This window comes from Leptodactylus fuscus, chromosome 8 (assembly GCF_031893055.1).
Source record: "Leptodactylus fuscus isolate aLepFus1 chromosome 8, aLepFus1.hap2, whole genome shotgun sequence".
Taxonomy (NCBI): Eukaryota; Metazoa; Chordata; class Amphibia; order Anura; family Leptodactylidae; genus Leptodactylus; species Leptodactylus fuscus.
The window spans coordinates 96,033,370-96,057,150 of record NC_134272.1 but is presented as its reverse complement, the minus strand read 5'-3'; the positions used below and the strand labels follow the sequence as shown (position 1 = coordinate 96,057,150).

Here is a 23,781-nt window from a genome sequence, read left to right as displayed (position 1 = left end):
GTGCTAGGTGTATGTATGATAGAGGTGTGTGCTTGGTGTATGTATGATAGAGATGTGTGCTAGGTGTATGTATGATAGATAGAGGTGTGTGCTTGGTGTATGTATGATAGAGGTGTGTGCTAGGTGTATGTATGATGGAGGTGTGTGCTAGGTGTATGTATGATAGAGGTGTGTGCTAGGTTTATGTATGTATGATAGAGGTGTGTGCTAGGTGTATGTATGATAGAGGTGTGTGCTAGGTGTAAGTATGTATGATGGAGGTGTGTGCTTGGTGTATGTATGATAGAGGTGTGTGCTAGGTGTATGTATGATGGAGGTGTGTGCTAGGTGTATGTATGTATGATAGAGGTGTGTGCTAGGTGTATGTATGTATGATAGAGGTGTGTGCTAGGTGTATGTATGATAGAGGTGTGTGCTAGGTGTAAGTATGTATGATGGAGGTGTGTGCTAGGTGTATGTATGATAGAGGTTTGTGCTAGGTGTATGTATGTATGTATGATAGAGGTGAGTGCTAGGTGTATGTATGATAGAGGTGTGTGCTAGGTTTATGTATGTATGATAGAGGTGTGTGCTAGGTGTATGTATGATAGAAGTATGTGCTAGGTGTAAGTATGTATGATGGAGGTGTGTGCTTGGTGTATGTATGATAGAGGTGTGTGCTAGGTGTATGTATGATGGAGGTGTGTGCTAGGTGTATGTATGTATGATAGAATTATGTGCTAGGTGTATGTATGTATGATAGAGGTGTGTGCTAGGTGTATGTATGATAGAGGTGTGTGCTAGGTGTATGTATGTATGATGGAGGTGTGTGCTAGGTGTATGTATGATAGAAGTATGTGCTAGGTGTAAGTATGTATGATGGAGGTGTGTGCTAGGTGTATGTATGATAGAGGTGTGTGCTAGGTGTATGTATGTATGATAGAGGTGTGTGCTAGGTGTATGTATGATAGAGGTGTGTGCTAGGTGTAAGTATGTATGATGGAGGTGTGTGCTAGGTGTATGTATGATAGAGGTTTGTGCTAGGTGTATGCATGTATGATAGAGGTGTGTGCTAGGTGTATGTATGTATGTATGATAGAGGTGTGTGCTAGGTGTATGTATGATAGAGGTGTGTGCTAGGTGTATGTATGATAGAGGTGTGTGCTAGGTGTATGTATGTATGATAGAGATGTGTGCTAGGTGTATGTATGTATGATAGAGGTGTGTGCTAGGTTTATGTATGTATGATAGAGGTGTGTGCTAGGTGTATGTATGTATGATGGAGGTGTGTGCTAGGTGTATGTATGTATGATGGAGGTGTGTGCTAGGTGTATGTATGATAGAGGTGTGTGCTAGGTGTATGTATGTATGATAGAGGTGTGTGCTAGGTGTATGTATGATGGAGGTGTGTGCTAGGTGTATGTATGTATGATAGAATTATGTGCTAGGTGTATGTATGTATGATAGAGGTGTGTGCTAGGTGTATGTATGATAGAGGTGTGTGCTAGGTGTATGTATGTATGATAGAGGTGTGTGCTAGGTGTATGTATGATAGAGGTGTGTGCTAGGTGTAAGTATGTATGATGGAGGTGTGTGCTAGGTGTATGTATGATAGAGGTTTGTGCTAGGTGTATGCATGTATGATAGAGGTGTGTGCTAGGTGTATGTATGTATGTATGATAGAGGTGTGTGCTAGGTGTATGTATGATAGAGGTGTGTGCTAGGTGTATGTATGATAGAGGTGTGTGCTAGGTGTATGTATGTATGATAGAGATGTGTGCTAGGTGTATGTATGTATGATAGAGGTGTGTGCTAGGTTTATGTATGTATGATAGAGGTGTGTGCTAGGTGTATGTATGTATGATGGAGGTGTGTGCTAGGTGTATGTATGTATGATGGAGGTGTGTGCTAGGTGTATGTATGATAGAGGTGTGTGCTAGGTGTATGTATGTATGATAGAGGTGTGTGCTAGGTGTATGTATGATAGAGGTGTGTGCTAGGTGTATGTATGATAGAGGTGTGTGCTAGGTGTATGTATGTATGATAGAGGTGTGTGCTAGGTGTATGTATGATAGAGGTGTGTGCTAGGTGTATGTATGATAGAGGTGTGTGCTAGGTTTATGTATGTATGATGGAGGTGTGTGCTAGGTGTATGTATGTATGATGGAGGTGTGTGCTAGGTGTATGTATGTATGATAGAAGTATGTGCTAAGTGTATGTATGATAGAGGTGTGTGCTAGGTGTATGTATGATGGAGGTGTGTGCTAGGTGTATGTATGATAGAGGTGTGTGCTAGGTGTATGTATGTATGATGGAGGTGTGTGCTAGGTGTATGTATGTATGATGGAGGTGTGTGCTAGGTGTGTGTATGATAGAGGTGTGTGCTAGGTGTATGTATGTATGATGGAGGTGTGTTCTAGGTGTATGTATGATAGAGGTGTGTGCTAGGTGTATGTATGTATGATAGAGGTGTGTGCTAGGTGTATGTATGATAGAGGTGTGTGCTAGGTGTATGTATGTATGATAGAGGTGTGTGCTAGGTGTATGTATGTATGATAGAGGTGTGTGCTAGGTGTATGTATGATAGAGGTGTGTGCTAGGTGTATGTATGTATGATGGAGGTGTGTGCTAGGTGTATGTATGTATGATAGAAGTGTATGTATGTATGTGTATGATAGAGGTGTGTGCTAGGTGCATGTATGATAGAGGTGTGTGCTAGGTGTATGTATGTATGATAGAGGTGTGTGCTAGGTGTATGTATGTATGATAGAGGTGTGTGCTAGGTGTATGTATGTATGATAGAGGTGTGTGCTAGGTGTATGTATGATAGAGGTGTGTGCTAGGTGTATGTATGTATGATGGAGGTGTGTGCTAGGTGTATGTATGTATGATAGAAGTGTATGTATGTATGTATGTGTATGATAGAGGTGTGTGCTAGGTGTATGTATGATAGAGGTGTGTGCTAGGTGTATGTATGTATGTATGTATGATAGAAGTATGTGCTAGGTGTATGTATGATAGAGGTGTGTGCTAGGTGTATGTATGTATGATAGAGGTGTGTGCTAGGTGTATGTATGATAGAGGTGTGTGCTAGGTGTATGTATGTATGATAGAGGTGTGTGCTAGGTGTATGTATGATAGAGGTGTGTGCTAGGTGTAAGTATGTATGATGGAGGTGTGTGCTAGGTGTATGTATGATAGAGGTTTGTGCTAGGTGTATGCATGTATGATAGAGGTGTGTGCTAGGTGTATGTATGTATGTATGATAGAGGTGTGTGCTAGGTGTATGTATGATAGAGGTGTGTGCTAGGTGTATGTATGATAGAGGTGTGTGCTAGGTGTATGTATGTATGATAGAGATGTGTGCTAGGTGTATGTATGTATGATAGAGGTGTGTGCTAGGTTTATGTATGTATGATAGAGGTGTGTGCTAGGTGTATGTATGTATGATGGAGGTGTGTGCTAGGTGTATGTATGTATGATGGAGGTGTGTGCTAGGTGTATGTATGATAGAGGTGTGTGCTAGGTGTATGTATGTATGATAGAGGTGTGTGCTAGGTGTATGTATGATAGAGGTGTGTGCTAGGTGTATGTATGATAGAGGTGTGTGCTAGGTGTATGTATGTATGATAGAGGTGTGTGCTAGGTGTATGTATGATAGAGGTGTGTGCTAGGTGTATGTATGATAGAGGTGTGTGCTAGGTTTATGTATGTATGATGGAGGTGTGTGCTAGGTGTATGTATGTATGATGGAGGTGTGTGCTAGGTGTATGTATGTATGATAGAAGTATGTGCTAAGTGTATGTATGATAGAGGTGTGTGCTAGGTGTATGTATGATGGAGGTGTGTGCTAGGTGTATGTATGTATGATGGAGGTGTGTGCTAGGTGTATGTATGTATGATGGAGGTGTGTGCTAGGTGTGTGTATGATAGAGGTGTGTGCTAGGTGTATGTATGTATGATGGAGGTGTGTTCTAGGTGTATGTATGATAGAGGTGTGTGCTAGGTGTATGTATGTATGATAGAGGTGTGTGCTAGGTGTATGTATGATAGAGGTGTGTGCTAGGTGTATGTATGTATGATAGAGGTGTGTGCTAGGTGTATGTATGTATGATAGAGGTGTGTGCTAGGTGTATGTATGATAGAGGTGTGTGCTAGGTGTATGTATGTATGATGGAGGTGTGTGCTAGGTGTATGTATGTATGATAGAAGTGTATGTATGTATGTGTATGATAGAGGTGTGTGCTAGGTGCATGTATGATAGAGGTGTGTGCTAGGTGTATGTATGTATGATAGAGGTGTGTGCTAGGTGTATGTATGTATGATAGAGGTGTGTGCTAGGTGTATGTATGTATGATAGAGGTGTGTGCTAGGTGTATGTATGATAGAGGTGTGTGCTAGGTGTATGTATGTATGATGGAGGTGTGTGCTAGGTGTATGTATGTATGATAGAAGTGTATGTATGTATGTATGTGTATGATAGAGGTGTGTGCTAGGTGTATGTATGATAGAGGTGTGTGCTAGGTGTATGTATGTATGTATGTATGATAGAAGTATGTGCTAGGTGTATGTATGATAGAGGTGTGTTCTAGGTGTATGTATGTATGATGGAGGTGTGTGCTAGGTGTATGTATGTATGATAGAGATGTGTGCTAGGTGTATGTATGATGGAGGTGTGTGCTAGGTGTATGTATGTATGATGGAGGTGTGTGCTAGGTGTATGTATGTATGATAGAGATGTGTGCTAGGTGTATGTATGATAGAGGTGTGTGCTAGGTGTATGTATGATAGATAGAAGTGTGTGCTAGGTGTATGTATGTATGATAGAGGTGTGTGCTAGGTGTATGTATGATAGAGGTGTGTGCTAGGTGTATGTATGTATGTATGATAGAGGTGTGTGCTTGGTGTATGTATGATGGAGGTGTGTGCTAGGTGTATGTATGATAGAGGTGTGTGCTAGGTGTATGTATGATGGAGGTGTGTGCTAGGTGTATGTATGTATGATAGAGGTGTGTGCTAGGTGTATGTATGATAGAGGTGTGTGCTAGGTGTATGTATGTATGATAGAGGTGTGTGCTAGGTGTATGTATGATAGAGGTGTGTGCTAGGTGTATGTATGTATGATAGAAGTATGTGCTAGGTGTATGTATGATAGAGGTGTGTGCTAGGTGTATGTATGATGGAGATGTGTGCTAGGTGTATGTATGTATTATATGTATATATATATATATATATATATATATATATATATATATATATATATATAATGAGGGCGGGTTCACACCTGCGTCCGGTCTCCGGTTTAGCCAATCCGGCCGGTTTCCATCTTCTGCCCTGCAAAACCGGACAGGGAACAGAAACCCATTGGTCACCTTTCAAACCCCTTCACTTGGGGTAGTGACCGCCCGTGAGCATCTTCTGCCTGTCTGTGCCCAGTTTCGCGGGGCTGATGATGGAAATCGGCCGGATTGGCTAAACCGGAGGCTGAATTGATGCATGTAAGATAGTCTCTGAGTACTGTACATGTATGTGTGTATGTACCGTACATGTATGATAGACATGTCTGAGTCTCTGACCTGCTCTGTGCTTCCTGCGGCAGGGTGTCAGGGGGGGAGCTGTTCGAGAGGATCATCGATGAAGATTTTGAATTGACAGAGAGAGAAGTCATCAAGTACATGAAGCAGATTGCGGAGGGAGTGGAGTTCATTCACAAGCAGGGCATTGTCCACCTGGACCTCAAACCCGAGAACATCATGTGTGTCAACAAGACGGGGACCAAGATCAAACTCATAGACTTCGGCTTGGCCAGGAGATTAGGTGAGAGGTTTAGACTTTCCCCAAGAACCTGTTACTGGCTCTGGAGCATTTAGTGGTCTGATTGAGCCCAGAGAGAGTTCAGCTCAGGGTACGGACTCCACCCTGGTATTTCTATTAGGGCCCAGATCCATAAAGCTGCCCTCAACCCTTTCCATGTAATCACTGGTGCAATCCTCCTGCTGTGCTGAGTGTCCTCGCCGCGCTGACTGCCCTCATCCTGCTTACTGCCCTCGTCCTGCTGACTGTCCTCGCCGCGCTGACTGCCCTGGCCGCGCTGACTGCCCTCGCCGTGCTGACTGCCCTCGCTACCCTCGCCGTGCTGACTGTCCTCCCCCACTGACTGCCCTCGCCGTGCTGACTGTCCTCCCCCACTGACTGCCCTCGCCGTGCTGACTGCCCTGGCCGTGCTGACTGCCCTCGCCGTGCTGACTGCCCTCGCTACCCTCGCCGTGCTGACTGTCCTCCCCCACTGACTGCCCTCGCCGTGCTGACTGTCCTCCCCCACTGACTGCCCTCGCCGTGCTGACTGCCCTGGCCGTGCTGACTGCCCTGGCCGTGCTGACTGCCCTCGCCGCGCTGACTGCTCTGAAGCTCATTAGGGCTCTTATTATGGTTGGGAATTCCTCGCTAAGTGATGGGATTTGATTCCTGCCCTTTTTTGGTCTGTTTAATGTCTCATGTAAACTTCATTTCAGATAAACTGGCGGAGCGGAGTTCTTCTCTTTTAACTCTTCGGACGTCTTAGTTTCCACCAAAGGAGAAGAACAGCGGCTTAGTGGGCGAATCGTGTCCCACGTGGCTGCAGGATGGAGGGGGATCTGCTGGCCTAGGGGAGGGGGCATTAATGGTTTCTGTGTCCTACATGGACAGACCGCCGCGTCCAGGGTCACATGACCTGAGACAGGCAAATCGTGGTTTATATTGGACACTACAGCTTCTTATTTCCTTTTATGGGGCACCCGGTCCAGGGTTGGGGTCCCCGTCCTCGTCCTCACCGCCCCATCTGCCATAGGGTCTTATGTTACATAAATCAGTATCAGAAAAGTTTAGAAGGGGAACTACAAGTCCCAGGCGCACCCTGAGGAGGATGAGGATTGTAGTTCTGAAAATGCCATTTATCCAAAAAGACCCCCCTATGGCCGTGCAGCACCATGGTGTGGTACAACACCTCCTGTCACTGGGACCGCTGAGGAACAGGTGGTTGATAACAGGGAGCAACAGACACAATACAAATACAGACTAGCCAGAGAGAAGCGGCAGCGCAGGGTCCTGAGAGCATCGCCCGGGGTCACCTCCATGTCTGGATCTGTCGCCACCTTCATATACTTATCTGTGCCTATTATATTGCAGAGAACACCCCGAATCTCAAGGTGTTGTTTGGGACTCCCGAATTTGTGGCCCCTGAAGTGATCAATTATGAGCCAATAGGATACGCCACGGACATGTGGAGCATTGGAGTCATCTGCTATATTCTGTAAGTAGGACCTTGTCTGGCATTGGAGGAGTTATCTGATGGTGGCCATCTCCAGGCAGAGAGTTGCCCACACACTGACAGGGGTCCTGCCCTAGGATGTGCCACCACCACTATACTGCCCCGGGATGTGCCACCACCGCTATACTGCCCCCGGATGTGCCACCACCACTGTACTATCCTGGGATGTGCCACCACCGCTATACTGCCCCGGGATGTGCCACCACCGCTATACTGCCCCGGATGTGCCACCACCGCTATACTGCCCCGGGATATGCCACCACCGCTATACTGCCCCACCATGTGCCACCACCGCTATACTGCCCCGGGATGTGCCACCACTGCTATACTGCCCCACCATGTGCCACCACTGCTATACTGCCCCACCATGTGCCACCAACCCTGTACTGCCCTGGGATGTGCCACCACCGCTCTACTGCTCCAGGATGTGCCACCACTGCTATACTGCCCCAGGATGTGCCACCACTGCTATACTGCCCCACGATGTGCCACTACCACTGTACTACCCTGGGATGTGCCACCACTGCCCCACTGCTATACTGCCCCAGGATGTGCCACCACCGCTATACTGCCCCCGGATGTGCCACCACCGCTATACTGCCCCAGGATGTGCCACCACCGCTATACTGCCCCCGGATGTGCCACCACCACTGTACTATCCTGGGATGTGCCACCACCGCTATACTGCCCCGGGATGTGCCACCACCACTATACTGCCCCAGGATGTGCCACCACCGCTATACTGCCCCCGGATGTGCCACCACCGCTATACTGCCCCGGGATATGCCACCACCGCTATACTGCCCCACCATGTGCCACCACCGCTATACTGCCCCGGGATGTGCCACCACTGCTATACTGCCCCACCATGTGCCACCACCCCTGTACTGCCCTGGGATGTGCCACCACCGCTCTACTGCTCCAGGATGTGCCACCACTGCTATACTGCCCCAGGATGTGCCACCACTGCTATACTGCCCCACGATGTGCCACTACCACTGTACTACCCTGGGATGTGCCACCACTGCCCCACTGCTATACTGCCCCAGGATGTGCCACCACCACTATACTGCCCCCGGATGTGCCACCACCGCTATACTGCCCCAGGATGTGCCACCACCGCTATACTGCCCCCGGATGTGCCACCACCACTATACTGCCCCGGGATGTGCCACCACCGCTATACTGCCCCAGGATGTGCCACCACCGCTATACTGCCCCCGGATGTGCCACCACTGCTATACTGCCCCGGGATGTGCCACCACTGCTATACTAGCCCCAGGATGTGCCACCACCACTGTACTACCCCAGGATGTGCCACCACCACTATACTGCCCCACGATGTGCCACCACCACTATACTGCCCCAGGATGTGCCACCACCACTATACTGCCCCGGGATGTGCCACCACCGTTATACTGCCCCAGGATGTGCCACCACCACTTTACTGCCCCGGGATGTGCCACCACCGCTATACTGCCCCGGGATGTGCCACCACCACTATACTGCCCCGGGATATGCCACCACCGCTATACTGCCCCAGAATGTGCCACCACCGCTATACTGCCCCGGGATGTGCCACCACCACTATACTGCCCCGGGATGTGCCACCACCACTATACTGCCCCGGGATGTGCTACCACCGCTATACTGCCCCGGGATGTGCTACCACCACTATACTGCCCCGGGATGTGCCACCACCGCTATACTGCCCCGGGATGTGCCATTTGTAATTTTTGCGTTACTTCTAAGGCCTCCTGTAGACAGGTCAGTAACGGCACAGATGACAATTGGATTGGTACCCGCGTGTCATCTGTGGCCGTCACTGACCCATACATGGAATGACAGAGCCGCAAGTACTAACAGGTGTCAGACCTTCTCCGCACCCTCCTCAGTTTCCTCCTCCTCCGTATTTTGCGACTCTTCTATTCGGCTCGGACAGTCACATGATCTCCAGCTGTGTCCCGGCCGGTTGTTCTGTGCAGGTTGGTACTTTCTACGATTGTAGACGGCTGGTGTGGGAGTCGCGTTGTGTGGTCCGGTGGCGCCCTCTGCTGGTCTCTTCACATTTTCATGTTGCACTTGGCAGTAGTTACCTGTAGTGCCCGGGCCGGGATCAATGTTTATGGCACTCTGCCCCCCTGCGTGTAATAAGGGTGTGTAGGTGACCTGTCAGTGACTAGATCTGCGCCCTCAGTATATGTCCTAAACTGATGCTATATAATAGTCTATATGTTATATACATCCTATACTGATTCTATATCAGTATATATCAGTATATATATCATATGATACTATGCAGTGACGGTCTCCGTGTCCTCGCCCCTCCCTTATATATCATGTAATATACATCCTGTACTGATTCTATATAGGGCTCTATATGTTACCGGTCAGTGACGGTCTCCGTGTCCTCGCCCCTCCCTTATATATCATGTAATATACATCCTGTACTGATTCTATATAGGGCTCTATATGTTACCGGTCAGTGACTGTCTCCGTGTCCTCGCCCCTCCCTTATATATCATGTAATATACATCCTATACTGATTCTATATAGGGCTCTATATGTTACCGGTCAGTGACAGTCTCCGTGTCCTCACCCCTCCCTTATATATCATGTAATATACATCCTGTACTGATTCTATATAATAGTCTATATGTTACCGGTCAGTGACTGTCTCCGTGTCCTCGCCCCTCCCCTATATATCATGTAATATACATCCTGTACTGATTCTATATAATAGTCTATATGTTACCGGTCAGTGACTGTCTCCGTGTCCTCGCCCCTCCCTTATATATCATGTAATATACATCCTGTACTGATTCTATATAGAGCTCTATATGTTACCGGTCAGTGACAGTCTCCGTGTCCTCGCCTCTCCCTTATATATCATGTAATATACATCCTGTACTGATTCTATATAGGGCTCTATATGTTACCGGTCAGTGACGGTCTCCGTGTCCTCGCCCCTCCCTTATATATCATGTAATATACATCCTGTACTGATTCTATATAGAGCTCTATATGTTACCGGTCAGTGACGGTCTCCGTGTCCTCGTCCCTCCCCTATATATCATGTAATATACATCCTGTACTGATTCTATATAGGGCTCTATATGTTACCGGTCAGTGACTGTCTCCGTGTCCTCGCCTCTCCCTTATATATCATGTAATATACATCCTGTACTGATTCTATATAGGGCTCTATATGTTACTGGTCAGTGACTGTCTCCGTGTCCTCGCCCCTCCCTTATATATCATGTAATATACATCCTGTACTGATTCTATATAGGGCTCTATATGTTACCGGTCAGTGACTGTCTCCGTGTCCTCGCCCCTCCCGATATATCATGTAATATACATCCTATACTGATTCTATATAATAGTCTATATGTTACCGGTCAGTGACTGTCTCCGTGTCCTCGCCCCTCCCTTATATATCATGTAATATACATCCTGTACTGATTCTATATAGGGCTCTATATGTTACCGGTCAGTGACTGTCTCCGTGTCCTCGCCCCTCCCGATATATCATGTAATATACATCCTATACTGATTCTATATAGGGCTCTATATGTTACCGGTCAGTGACAGTCTCCGTGTCCTCGCCCCTCCCTTATATATCATGTAATATACATCCTGTACTGATTCTATATAGGGCTCTATATGTTACCGGTCAGTGACGGTCTCCGTGTCCTCGCCCCTCCCTTATATATCATATAATATACATCCTGTACTGATTCTATATAGGGCTCTATATGTTACCGGTCAGTGACAGTCTCTGTGTCCTCGCCCCTCCCTTATATATCATGTAATATACACCCTATACTGATTCTATATAGGGCTCTATATGTTATCGGTCAGTGACTGTCTCCGTGTCCTCGCCCCTCCCGATATATCATGTAATATACATCCTATACTGATTCTATATAGGGCTCTATATGTTACCGGTCAGTGACTGTCTCCGTGTCCTCGCCTCTCCCTTATATATCATGTAATATACATCCTGTACTGATTCTATATAGGGCTCTATATGTTACCGGTCAGTGACTGTCTCCGTGTCCTCGCCCCTCCCTTATATATCATGTAATATACATCCTGTACTGATTCTATATAGGGCTCTATATGTTACCGGTCAGTGACTGTCTCCGTGTCCTCGCCTCTCCCTTATATATCATGTAATATACATCCTGTACTGATTCTATATAGGGCTCTATATGTTACCGGTCAGTGACTGTCTCTGTGTCCTCGCCCCTCCTGATATATCATGTAATATACATCCTGTACTGATTCTATATAGGGCTCTATATGTTACCGGTCAGTGACGGTCTCCGTGTCCTCGCCTCTCCCTTATATATCATGTAATATACATCCTGCACTGATTCTATATAGGGCTCTATATGTTACCGGTCAGTGACTGTCTCCGTGTCCTTGCCCCTCCTGATATATCATGTAATATACATCCTGTACTGATTCTATATAGGGCTCTATATGTTACTGGTCAGTGACTGTCTCCGTGTCCTCGCCCCTCCGTTATATATCATGTAATATACACCCTGTACTGATTCTATATAGGGCTCTATATGTTACCGGTCAGTGACTGTCTCCGTGTCCTCACCCCTCCCTTATATATCATGTAATATACACCCTGTACTGATTCTATATAGGGCTCTATATGTTACCGGTCAGTGACGGTCTCCGTGTCCTCGCCCCTCCCGATATATCATGTAATATACATCCTATACTGATTCTATATAATAGTCTATATGTTACCGGTCAGTGACTGTCTCCGTGTCCTCGCCCCTCCCTTATATATCATGTAATATACATCCTGTACTGATTCTATATAGGGCTCTATATGTTACCGGTCAGTGACGGTCTCCGTGTCCTCACCCCTCCCCTATATATCATGTAATATACATCCTGTACTGATTCTATATAGGGCTCTATATGTTACCGGTCAGTGACAGTCTCTGTGTCCTCGCCCCTCCCTTATATATCATGTAATATACATCCTGTACTGATTCTATATAGGGCTCTATATGTTACCGGTCAGTGACAGTCTCCGTGTCCTCGCCCCTCCCTTATATATCATGTAATATACATCCTGTACTGATTCTATATAGGGCTCTATATGTTACCGGTCAGTGACGGTCTCCGTGTCCTCGCCCCTCCCTTATATATCATGTAATATACATCCTGTACTGATTCTATATAGGGCTCTATATGTTACCGGTCAGTGACAGTCTCTGTGTCCTCGCCCCTCCCTTATATATCATGTAATATACATCCTATACTGATTCTATATAGGGCTCTATATGTTACCGGTCAGTGACAGTCTCCGTGTCCTCGCCCCTCCTGATATATCATGTAATATACATCCTATACTGATTCTATATAGGGCTCTATATGTTACCGGTCAGTGACTGTCTCTGTGTCCTCGCCCCTCCCTTATATATCATGTAATATACACCCTATACTGATTCTATATAGGGCTCTATATGTTATCGGTCAGTGACTGTCTCCGTGTCCTCGCCCCTCCCGATATATCATGTAATATACATCCTATACTGATTCTATATAGGGCTCTATATGTTACCGGTCAGTGACTGTCTCCGTGTCCTCGCCTCTCCCTTATATATCATGTAATATACATCCTGTACTGATTCTATATAGGGCTCTATATGTTACCGGTCAGTGACGGTCTCCGTGTCCTCGCCTATCCCTTATATATCATGTAATATACACCCTATACTGATTCTATATAGGGCTCTATATGTTACCTGTCAGTGACTGTCTCCGTGTCCTCGCCCCTCCCCTATATATCATGTAATATACATCCTGCACTGATTCTATATAGGGCTCTATATGTTACCGGTCAGTGACTGTCTCCGTGTCCTTGCCCCTCCTGATATATCATGTAATATACATCCTGTACTGATTCTATATAGGGCTCTATATGTTACTGGTCAGTGACTGTCTCCGTGTCCTCGCCCCTCCGTTATATATCATGTAATATACATCCTGTACTGATTCTATATAGGGCTCTATATGTTACCGGTCAGTGACGGTCTCCGTGTCCTCACCCCTCCCCTATATATCATGTAATATACATCCTGTACTGATTCTATATAGGGCTCTATATGTTACTGGTCAGTGACTGTCTCCGTGTCCTCGCCTCTCCCTTATATATCATGTAATATACATCCTGTACTGATTCTATATAATAGTCTATATGTTACCGGTCAGTGACTGTCTCCGTGTCCTCGCCCCTCCCTTATATATCATGTAATATACATCCTGTACTGATTCTATATAGGGCTCTATATGTTACCGGTCAGTGACGGTCTCCGTGTCCTCACCCCTCCCCTATATATCATGTAATATACATCCTGTACTGATTCTATATAGGGCTCTATATGTTACCGGTCAGTGACAGTCTCTGTGTCCTCGCCCCTCCCTTATATATCATGTAATATACATCCTGTACTGATTCTATATAGGGCTCTATATGTTACCGGTCAGTGACAGTCTCCGTGTCCTCGCCCCTCCCTTATATATCATGTAATATACATCCTGTACTGATTCTATATAGGGCTCTATATGTTACCGGTCAGTGACAGTCTCTGTGTCCTCGCCCCTCCCTTATATACCATGTAATATACATCCTGTACTGATTCTATATAGGGCTCTATATGTTACCGGTCAGTGACTGTCTCTGTGTCCTCGCCCCTCCTGATATATCATGTAATATACATCCTGTACTGATTCTATATAGGGCTCTATATGTTACCGGTCAGTGACAGTCTCCGTGTCCTCGCCCCTCCCTTATATATCATGTAATATACATCCTGTACTGATTCTATATAGGGCTCTATATGTTACCGGTCAGTGACAGTCTCCGTGTCCTCGCCCCTCCCTTATATATCATGTAATATACATCCTGTACTGATTCTATATAGGGCTCTATATGTTACCGGTCAGTGACTGTCTCCGTGTCCTCGCCCCTCCCTTATATATCATGTAATATACATCCTATACTGATTCTATATAGGGCTCTATATGTTACCGGTCAGTGATGGTCTCCGTGTCCTCGCCCCTCCCTTATATATCATGTAATATACATCCTATACTGATTCTATATAGGGCTCTATATGTTACCGGTCAGTGACTGTCTCCGTGTCCTCGCCCCTCCCTTATATATCATGTAATATACATCCTGTACTGATTCTATATAGGGCTCTATATGTTACCGGTCAGTGACTGTCTCCGTGTCCTCGCCCCTCCCTTATATATCATGTAATATACATCCTGTACTGATTCTATATAGGGCTCTATATGTTACCGGTCAGTGACAGTCTCTGTGTCCTCGTCCCTCCCTTATATATCATGTAATATACATCCTGTACTGATTCTATATAGGGCTCTATATGTTACCGGTCAGTGACTGTCTCTGTGTCCTCGCCCCTCCCTTATATATCATGTAATATACACCCTGTACTGATTCTATATAGGGCTCTATATGTTACCGGTCAGTGACAGTCTCTGTGTCCTCGTCCCTCCCTTATATATCATGTAATATACATCCTGTACTGATTCTATATAGGGTTCTATATGTTACCGGTCAGTGACAGTCTCTGTGTCCTCGCCCCTCCCTTATATATCATGTAATATACACCCTGTACTGATTCTATATAAGGGTGCATTCAGACTACGTAACGCCGGGCGTGTATGAGAGCCGTACACGCCAGCATTACGGCAGACTGCCGAACACTTCCCATTCACTTCAATGGGAGCGCTCGTAACAGCGGCGTTTACGAGCGCTCCCATTGAAGTGAATGGGAAGTGTTCGGCAGTCTGCCGTAATGCCGGCGTGTACGGCTCTCATACACGCCCGGCGTTACGTAGTCTGAATGCACCCTAAGGCTCTATATGTTACCGGTCAGTGACAGTCTCCGTGTCCTCGCCCCTCCCTTATATATCATGTAATATACATCCTGTACTGATTCTATATAGGGCTCTATATGTTACCGGTCAGTGACTGTCTCCGTGTCCTCGCCCCTCCCTTATATATCATGTAATATACATCCTGTACTGATTCTATATAGGGCTCTATATGTTACCGGTCAGTGACAGTCTCTGTGTCCTCGCCCCTCCCTTATATACCATGTAATATACATCCTGTACTGATTCTATATAGGGCTCTATATGTTACCGGTCAGTGACTGTCTCTGTGTCCTCGCCCCTCCTGATATATCATGTAATATACATCCTGTACTGATTCTATATAGGGCTCTATATGTTACCGGTCAGTGACAGTCTCCGTGTCCTCGCCCCTCCCTTATATATCATGTAATATACATCCTGTACTGATTCTATATAGGGCTCTATATGTTACCGGTCAGTGACAGTCTCCGTGTCCTCGCCCCTCCCTTATATATCATGTAATATACATCCTGTACTGATTCTATATAGGGCTCTATATGTTACCGGTCAGTGACTGTCTCCGTGTCCTCGCCCCTCCCTTATATATCATGTAATATACATCCTGTACTGATTCTATATAATAGTCTATATGTTACCGGTCAGTGACGGTCTCCGTGTCCTCGCCCCTCCCTTATATATCATGTAATATACACCCTGTACTGATTCTATATAGGGCTCTATATGTTACCGGTCAGTGACAGTCTCCGTGTCCTCGCCCCTCCCTTATATATCATGTAATATACATCCTGTACTGATTCTATATAGGGCTCTATATGTTACCGGTCAGTGACTGTCTCCGTGTCCTCGCCCCTCCCTTATATATCATGTAATATACATCCTATACTGATTCTATATAGGGCTCTATATGTTACCGGTCAGTGACGGTCTCCGTGTCCTCGCCCCTCCCGATATATCATGTAATATACACCCTATACTGATTCTATATAGGGCTCTATATGTTATCGGTCAGTGACAGTCTCCGTGTCCTCGCCCCTCCCTTATATATCATGTAATATACATCCTATACTGATTCTATATAGGGCTCTATATGTTATCGGTCAGTGACAGTCTCCGTGTCCTCGCCCCTCCCTTATATATCATGTAATATACATCCTGCACTGATTCTATATAGGGCTCTATATGTTACCGGTCAGTGACTGTCTCCGTGTCCTCGCCCCTCCCTTATATATCATGTAATATACACCCTGTACTGATTCTATATAGGGCTCTATATGTTACCGGTCAGTGACGGTCTCCGTGTCCTCGCCCCTCCCTTATATATCATGTAATATACATCCTGTACTGATTCTATATAGGGCTCTATATGTTACCGGTCAGTGACTGTCTCTGTGTCCTCGCCCCTCCCTTATATATCATGTAATATACATCCTGCACTGATTCTATATAGGGTTCTATATGTTACCGGTCAGTGACTGTCTCTGTGTCCTCGCCCCTCCCTTATATATCATGTAATATACATCCTGCACTGATTCTATATAGGGCTCTATATGTTACCGGTCAGTGACTGTCTCTGTGTCCTCGCCCCTCCCTTATATATCATGTAATATACATCCTGCACTGATTCTATATAGGGCTCTATATGTTACCGGTCAGTGACTGTCTCCGTGTCCTCGCCCCTCCCTTATATATCATGTAATATACATCCTATACTGATTCTATATAGGGCTCTATATGTTACCGGTCAGTGACTGTCTCCGTGTCCTCGCCCCTCCCTTATATATCATGTAATATATATCCTATACTGATTCTATATAGGGCTCTATATGTTACCGGTCAGTGACGGTCTCCGTGTCCTCGCCCCTCCGTTCCTCTCTTGCAGGGTGAGCGGTCTGTCTCCATTCATGGGCGATAACGATAACGAGACTTTGGCCAACGTGACCTCGGCGACTTGGGATTTCGATGATGAAGCTTTTGATGAAATTTCGGAAGAGGCCAAGAACTTTATCAGCAGCCTCCTGAAGAAGGACATGAAGTAAGAGCTCCTGCACTGCACGGGGGGGTTTGGTTGTGACTAGAGCAGGAAGCGTTGCATCTTTGTATGTGACATTGTAACCAGCGACATTAGATGCAGCTTTCTCTCTCCGTCTGCATCTCATTGGAATTGTTCTATTACTCAGAGCGGAGGCATTTTGTTTATTGTTGGTTTTACTCCAGTCACATCCAGAGCTGCAGAGCAGTGTTATCAGATTGCAGATGTCATAGTCCTATAACTCTGTAGGTAAGTCATAGACGGCTCTGCAGCTTTGGATGTGACTAGAGCATGATATAATATAGCAGGTAACACTGAGTAGTCGCTGTCCTGGTCTCTTCACATACAAGGGTTTAGTTCCAGTCTTCGTTGGCGCCGCTGATCTCACGCTTTTCTCTCCTGTTCCTTGGCGGCAGGAATCGCTTGAATTGTACTCAGTGCCTGCAGCACACCTGGCTGCAACAAGACACCAGCACCATGGAGGCCAAGAAACTGTCCAAGGAGAGGATGAAGAAATACATGGCGCGGCGGAAGTGGCAGGTAAGATGGCAGCCAGAGCGCGGCGCCCCCTGATGGTCACATGACACTATCTGCACACATGTGACCAGATCCATAGGCTGCACCCTGGCTCACCCCGCTCCTGCGGCATCGCCTGTAATATGTATTAGGTTTGGTCTGACGCTCATGGAGGTCGCACCACGTGGACCCCTCCTCCATTACTGGGGATGGTGTTGGCTGTAACAGATCTTCTTTCTTGGGGTCCCACTATATATATTGGGGGTATTTGAGGAGAACGGTCAGAGGTGACCGAGGAAATCATAAAGTCTCTTTGTTTCAGAAAACGGGTCACGCGGTGCGAGCGATCGGACGCCTGTCATCCATGGCTATGATCTCTGGGCTTACCGGCAGAAAGTCGTCTGGAAGTTCCCCAAGCAGCCCCCTGTCCACCGAAGCAGAGACCACTGAAGGTGAGGACCCTGGGGATACCCTGGAGTGTCATCCAGCTTTCCATACACCCTGAAAGGCCGATCTGTCTGATGTCTCCGGTCTTTACCTTGTACAGTTGGATGTTCTTTAAATATAAAGTCCATTAGAATGTTAAAGGGGTTTCCAGGTTTTACCCATTAACCCTTAGGATGGCAAAAACGTTAAATCTCCCGGAGTCACAAAACACTACAGGGAACATAAAGAATATAGGTGACATATAGAATACAGGAGATGTATAGAATATAGGTGACATATAGAATACAGGAGATGTATAGAATATAGGTGACACACAGAATATAGGTGACATAGAATACAGGAGATGTATAGAATATAGGTGACATATAGAATACAGGAGACGTATAGAATACAGGAGACATAGAATATAGGTGACATAGAATACAGGAGACGTATAGAATATAGGTGACACACAGAATATAGGTGACAGAATACAGGGGACATATAGAATATAGGTGACAGAATACAGGGGACGTATATAGAATATAGGTGACAGAATACAGGGGACGTATATAGAATATAGGTGACAGAATACAGGTAACGTATAGAATATAGGTGACATAGAATACAGGTAACGTATAGAATATAGGTTACAGGAGACGTATAGAATATAGGTGACAGAATACAGGGGACATATAGAATATAGGTGACATAGAATACAGGAGATGTATAGAATATAGGTGACATATAGAATACAGGAGACATATAGAATACAGGAGACGTATAGAATATAGGTGACATATAGAATACAGGAGACGTATAGAATATAGGTGACACACAGAATATAGGTGACAGAATACAGGGGACATATAGAATATAGGTGACAGAATACAGGGGACGTATATAGAATATAGGTGACAGAATATAGGGGACGTATATAGAATATAGGTGACAGAATACAGGTAACGTATAGAATATAGGTGACATAGAATACAGGTAACGTATAGAATATAGGTTACAGGAGACGTATAGAATATAGGTGACAGAATACAGGGGACATATAGAATATAGGTGACATAGAATACAGGAGATGTATAGAATATAGGTGACATATAGAATACAGGAGACATATAGAATACAGGAGACGTATAGAATATAGGTGACATATAGAATACAGGAGACGTATAGAATATAGGTGACACACAGAATATAGGTGACAGAATACAGGGGACATATAGAATATAGGTGACAGAATACAGGGGACGTATATAGAATATAGGTGACAGAATATAGGGGACGTATATAGAATATAGGTGACAGAATACAGGTAACGTATAGAATATAGGTGACATAGAATACAGGTAACGTATAGAATATAGGTTACAGGAGACGTATAGAATATAGGTGACAGAATACAGGGGACATATAGAATATAGGTGACAGAATACAGGAGACATAGAATATAGGTGACAGAATACAGGGGACGTATAGAATATAGGTGACATAGAATACAGGAGACGTATAGAATATAGGTGACATATAGAATGCAGGAGATGTATAGAATATAGGTGACAGAATATAGGCGACAGAATACAGGAGATGTATAGAATATAGGTGACAGAATACAGGAGACGTGTAGAATATAGGTGACAGAATACAGGAGATGTATAGAATATAGGTGACAGAATACAGGAGACATAAAATATAGGTGACAGAATACAGGGGACGTATAGAATATAGGTGACAGAATACAGGAGACGTATATAGAGTATAGGTGACAGAATACAGGGGACGTATATAGAATATAGGTGACATAGAATACAGGTAACGTATAGAATATAGGTGACAGAATACAGGTAACGTATAGAATATAGGTTACAGGAGACGTATAGAATATAGGTGACAGAATACAGGGGACATAGAATATAGGTGACATAGAATACAGGTAACGTATAGAATATAGGTTACAGGAGACGTATAGAATATAGGTGACAGAATACAGGGGACGTATAGAATATAGGTGACATATAGAATGCAGGAGATGTATAGAATATAGGTGACAGAATACAGGAGACTTATAGCATACAGGGGACATATAGCATACAGGTGTTATATAGAATACAGGGGACATATAGTCTATAGGTGACATGACATTTTGGCTGCAGAGAGAATGCCATAAAAACGGAGCCCGTAAGAAAGTCGCGCGCACAGTTTTTCTCCAATTCCCGCCATTCTGAATTATTTCCCATCTTCCCGGCACATAAACATTAACCCCTCGTATGGCTCTGAGAACAGAAAAATAACAAAGTTATGGGGTTTGGAGGACTGGAGTCAAAACCGAGAAATGCCTGAGGCAGGAAGGGGTTAATAAACAGGACTCCGATCTCCTTAGTAATATATATTAATACATTCTCAAAAAAAAGTATGTTCAGCAACCACTGAATAAAATATAACTTTTACTTTATCAAAAAATAAAAAGGAAACATCTTACATGCTCCAGTGTGCTATGACTAAGGGACGCAACAACATGTCCCGAAACGCGTAAGCCGATATTTTTTCTTCTGTCTTGTTCCTGGAGCATGTAAGATGTTTCCTTTTTATTTTTTGATAAAGTAAAAGTTATATTTTATTCAATGGTTGCTGGACAGACTTTTTTTGAGAATGTTTGAACATTGTTGACCCTTTGCAGTCAGGGTTTTGTCCGATGCAACCATATCGGATCTACAATTGAGTCTGATGTAGCATTCATCTTTTGTATTAATATATATTAATAGCTTTAGGTAGGTTTTAGCAGCAGATTCCTTCCCTGATACATTGTAACAGACCCTCAGTGGTGTAAATGTTCTACTTTGTGTCTTCCACATTTTGTAGGATTTGTCATTTATTTTAAGCCATCTTTTGGGGGCGATCTGGCGGTGTAGCCTCAGTAACGCTGACGTTTCTCGGTGTAGCCTCGGTAACACTGACGTTTCTCGGTGTAGCCTCAGTAACGCTGACGTTTCTCGGTGTAGCCTCGGTAACGCTGACGTTTCTCGGTGTAGCCTCAGTAAGGCTGACGTTTCTCAGTGTAGCCTCAGTAACGCTGACGTTTCTCGGTGTAGCCTCAGTAACGCTGACGTTTCTCAGTGTAGCCTCAGTAAGGCTGACGTTTCTCGGTGTAACCTCAGTAACGCTGTAGTTTCTCGGTGTAGCCTCAGTAACTCTGACGTTTCTCGGTGTAGCCTCAGTAAGGCTGACGTTTCTCGGTGTAGCCTCAGTAACGCTGACGTTTCTCGTTGTAACCTCAGTAACGCTGTAGTTTCTCGGTGTAGCCTCAGTAACGCTGACGTTTCTCGGTGTATCCTCAGTAACGCTGACGTTTCTCGGTGTAGCCTCAGTAACGCTGACGTTTCTCGGTGTAGCCTCAGTAACGCTGACGTTTCTCGGTGTAGCCTCGGTAAGGCTGATGTTTCTCGGTGTAGCCTCGGTAAGGCTGACGTTTCTCGGTGTAACCTCGGTAACGCTGTAGTTTCTCGGTGTAGCCTCGGTAACGCTGTAGTTTCTCGGTGTAGCCTCAGTAACGCTGTAGTTTCTCGGTGTAGCCTCAGTAAGGCTGACGTTTCTCGGTGTAGCCTCAGTAAGGCTGACGTTTCTCGGTGTAACCTCAGTAATGCTGTAGTTTCTCGGTGTAGCCTCGGTAAGGCTGACGTTTCTCGGTGTAGCCTCAGTAACGCTGTAGTTTCTCGGTGTAGCCTCAGTAACGCTGTAGTTTCTCGGTGTAGCCTCAGTAAGGCTGACGTTTCTCGGTGTAGCCTCAGTAAGGCTGACGTTTTTCGGTGTAGCCTCAGTAACGCTGTAGTTTCTCGGTGTAGCCTCAGTAACGCTGTAGTTTCTCGGTGTAGCCTCAGTAAGGCTGACGTTTCTCGGTGTAGCCTCAGTAAGGCTGACGTTTTTCGGTGTAGCCTCAGTAACGCTGTAGTTTCTCGGTGTAGCCTCAGTAACGCTGTAGTTTCTCGGTGTAGCCTCAGTAAGGCTGACGTTTCTCGGTGTAGCCTCAGTAACGCTGTAGTTTCTCGGTGTAGCCTCAGTACGGTGGTATTCTACATGTAGGACTTTGTATCCGCTGAAAAAAAATCAGTTTCCAGACAGAGAGGGTGAAAATCTCAGGCGCAGTCGCCTTTTAAAAGCCATTCAAATGAGTGAGTTTTAAAGCTAGCCACTCGCACGCCGTCTGCTGTCCGGTTTCCCCGGTTTTTACAGCGGATACCCCGGTGCAGACAGCAGCGGCAGTGTGAACGCTGCCTAACTCTGATGTTTCTTGCAGAGGATAACCAAGCTTTCCTGGAGTCTGTGTCTGAGGAGCGACCTCCATCTAAACCGGCTTTCACCAAGACCATGATGGACATTGAGGTTGTAGAAGGCAGCGCGGCCAGATTTGACTGCAGAATTGAAGGTGATTTTTGGGCTGTGGGTTTGGGGCTGTGGTGTCCACGCTGTATGTGCCGCCCCTTGGTAACCCCTCTCCTCCTTCTCTCCATACTCCAGGTCATCCTGATCCAGAAGTGATCTGGTACAAGGACGAGCAGCCCATCAAGGAGTCGCGTCACTTCCAGATCGAGTACGACGAGGACGGTAACTGCTCCCTGACCATCTCCGAAGTCTGCGGTGATGACGATGCCAAGTACACCTGCAAAGCCATCAACAGCCAGGGGGAGGCGAGCTGCACTGCCGAGCTCCTGGTGGAGGTGATGGCCGAGGAGGAGGAAGAGGAGGAAGAAGAGGAAGAAGAGGAGGAAGAGGAGTGAAGCATTATAACATATGGGACAAATTTCTAAGCACAAACTACAAGGGAACTTTCCCACCTGAATCCCAGAAAGACACTCGACCCAAAGAAGCTGGAAGTCATATTCCACCCCACTGTCTGAGACCACGTCCTGCGCCTGTACCGCCCCGCACCGGGGGATTCTCACCACCACTCATGCAGAATAAACACTCCCATCAGCCATGTGGAGGGTGCATGTAATCTGGGGGGGGGGGAGATGCTTATGGTGTGAATGGAGCAGATACAAAGTGATACATTGTAAAGTAAGAAGATACAAGACACAGTGCAAATGGAGGGATACAATGTATGAGGGGAGGGGGACACCTTATAGAATGAATGGGGGGATACAATGTATGGGGGGGGGGGACACATTATAGAATGAATGGGGGACACACAATGTATGGAGGGACACATTATAGAATGAATGGGGGGATACAATGTATCATACATGGTGGGGGACATTCACAGTATGAATGGATATAGTATAGGCAGTGTGAGTGGGGTGAGAGTTGATTGGATACAGTGTATCGCACGTGGCTCAGATACGTTGTGGTGCGTAACTGTGTTGCAGAGAAGTATTTGGATGTATCTGGTTGCCCCCTTGTAGACAGCACATGTCCCTTTGGTGCCTTTCCCTTCTTGGGGGGCTGATAACACTGAAAGCATAAGCGGCTTCATCCCCTTTAAGTGTAACACAGCGGCAGCTGACTTCTCGAGCACAGTTCACACTCATGGTGCTGTATCTAAGCCCCCTAGTAAACTAATGTAAAGTCC

At 45.6% G+C, this 23,781-nt stretch overlaps 1 protein-coding gene across 1 annotated transcript in view; it reads left to right on the top strand.

Annotated features, from left to right (window-relative positions):
* The window catches only part of MYLK (myosin light chain kinase), a 126,320-nt gene extending 103,021 nt beyond the window's left edge, over positions 1-23,299 (top strand). The window contains exons 26-32 of the mRNA XM_075284714.1: positions 5,579-5,796; positions 7,147-7,270; positions 17,115-17,267; positions 17,681-17,804; positions 18,103-18,232; positions 22,510-22,638; positions 22,731-23,299. Coding sequence (XP_075140815.1) covers positions 5,579-5,796; positions 7,147-7,270; positions 17,115-17,267; positions 17,681-17,804; positions 18,103-18,232; positions 22,510-22,638; positions 22,731-22,990 — 1,138 coding nt within the window. The 3' untranslated portion in view covers positions 22,991-23,299. The remainder of the gene's footprint in view (positions 1-5,578; positions 5,797-7,146; positions 7,271-17,114; positions 17,268-17,680; positions 17,805-18,102; positions 18,233-22,509; positions 22,639-22,730) is intronic.
* The last annotated feature ends 482 nt before the right edge of the window (positions 23,300-23,781 follow it).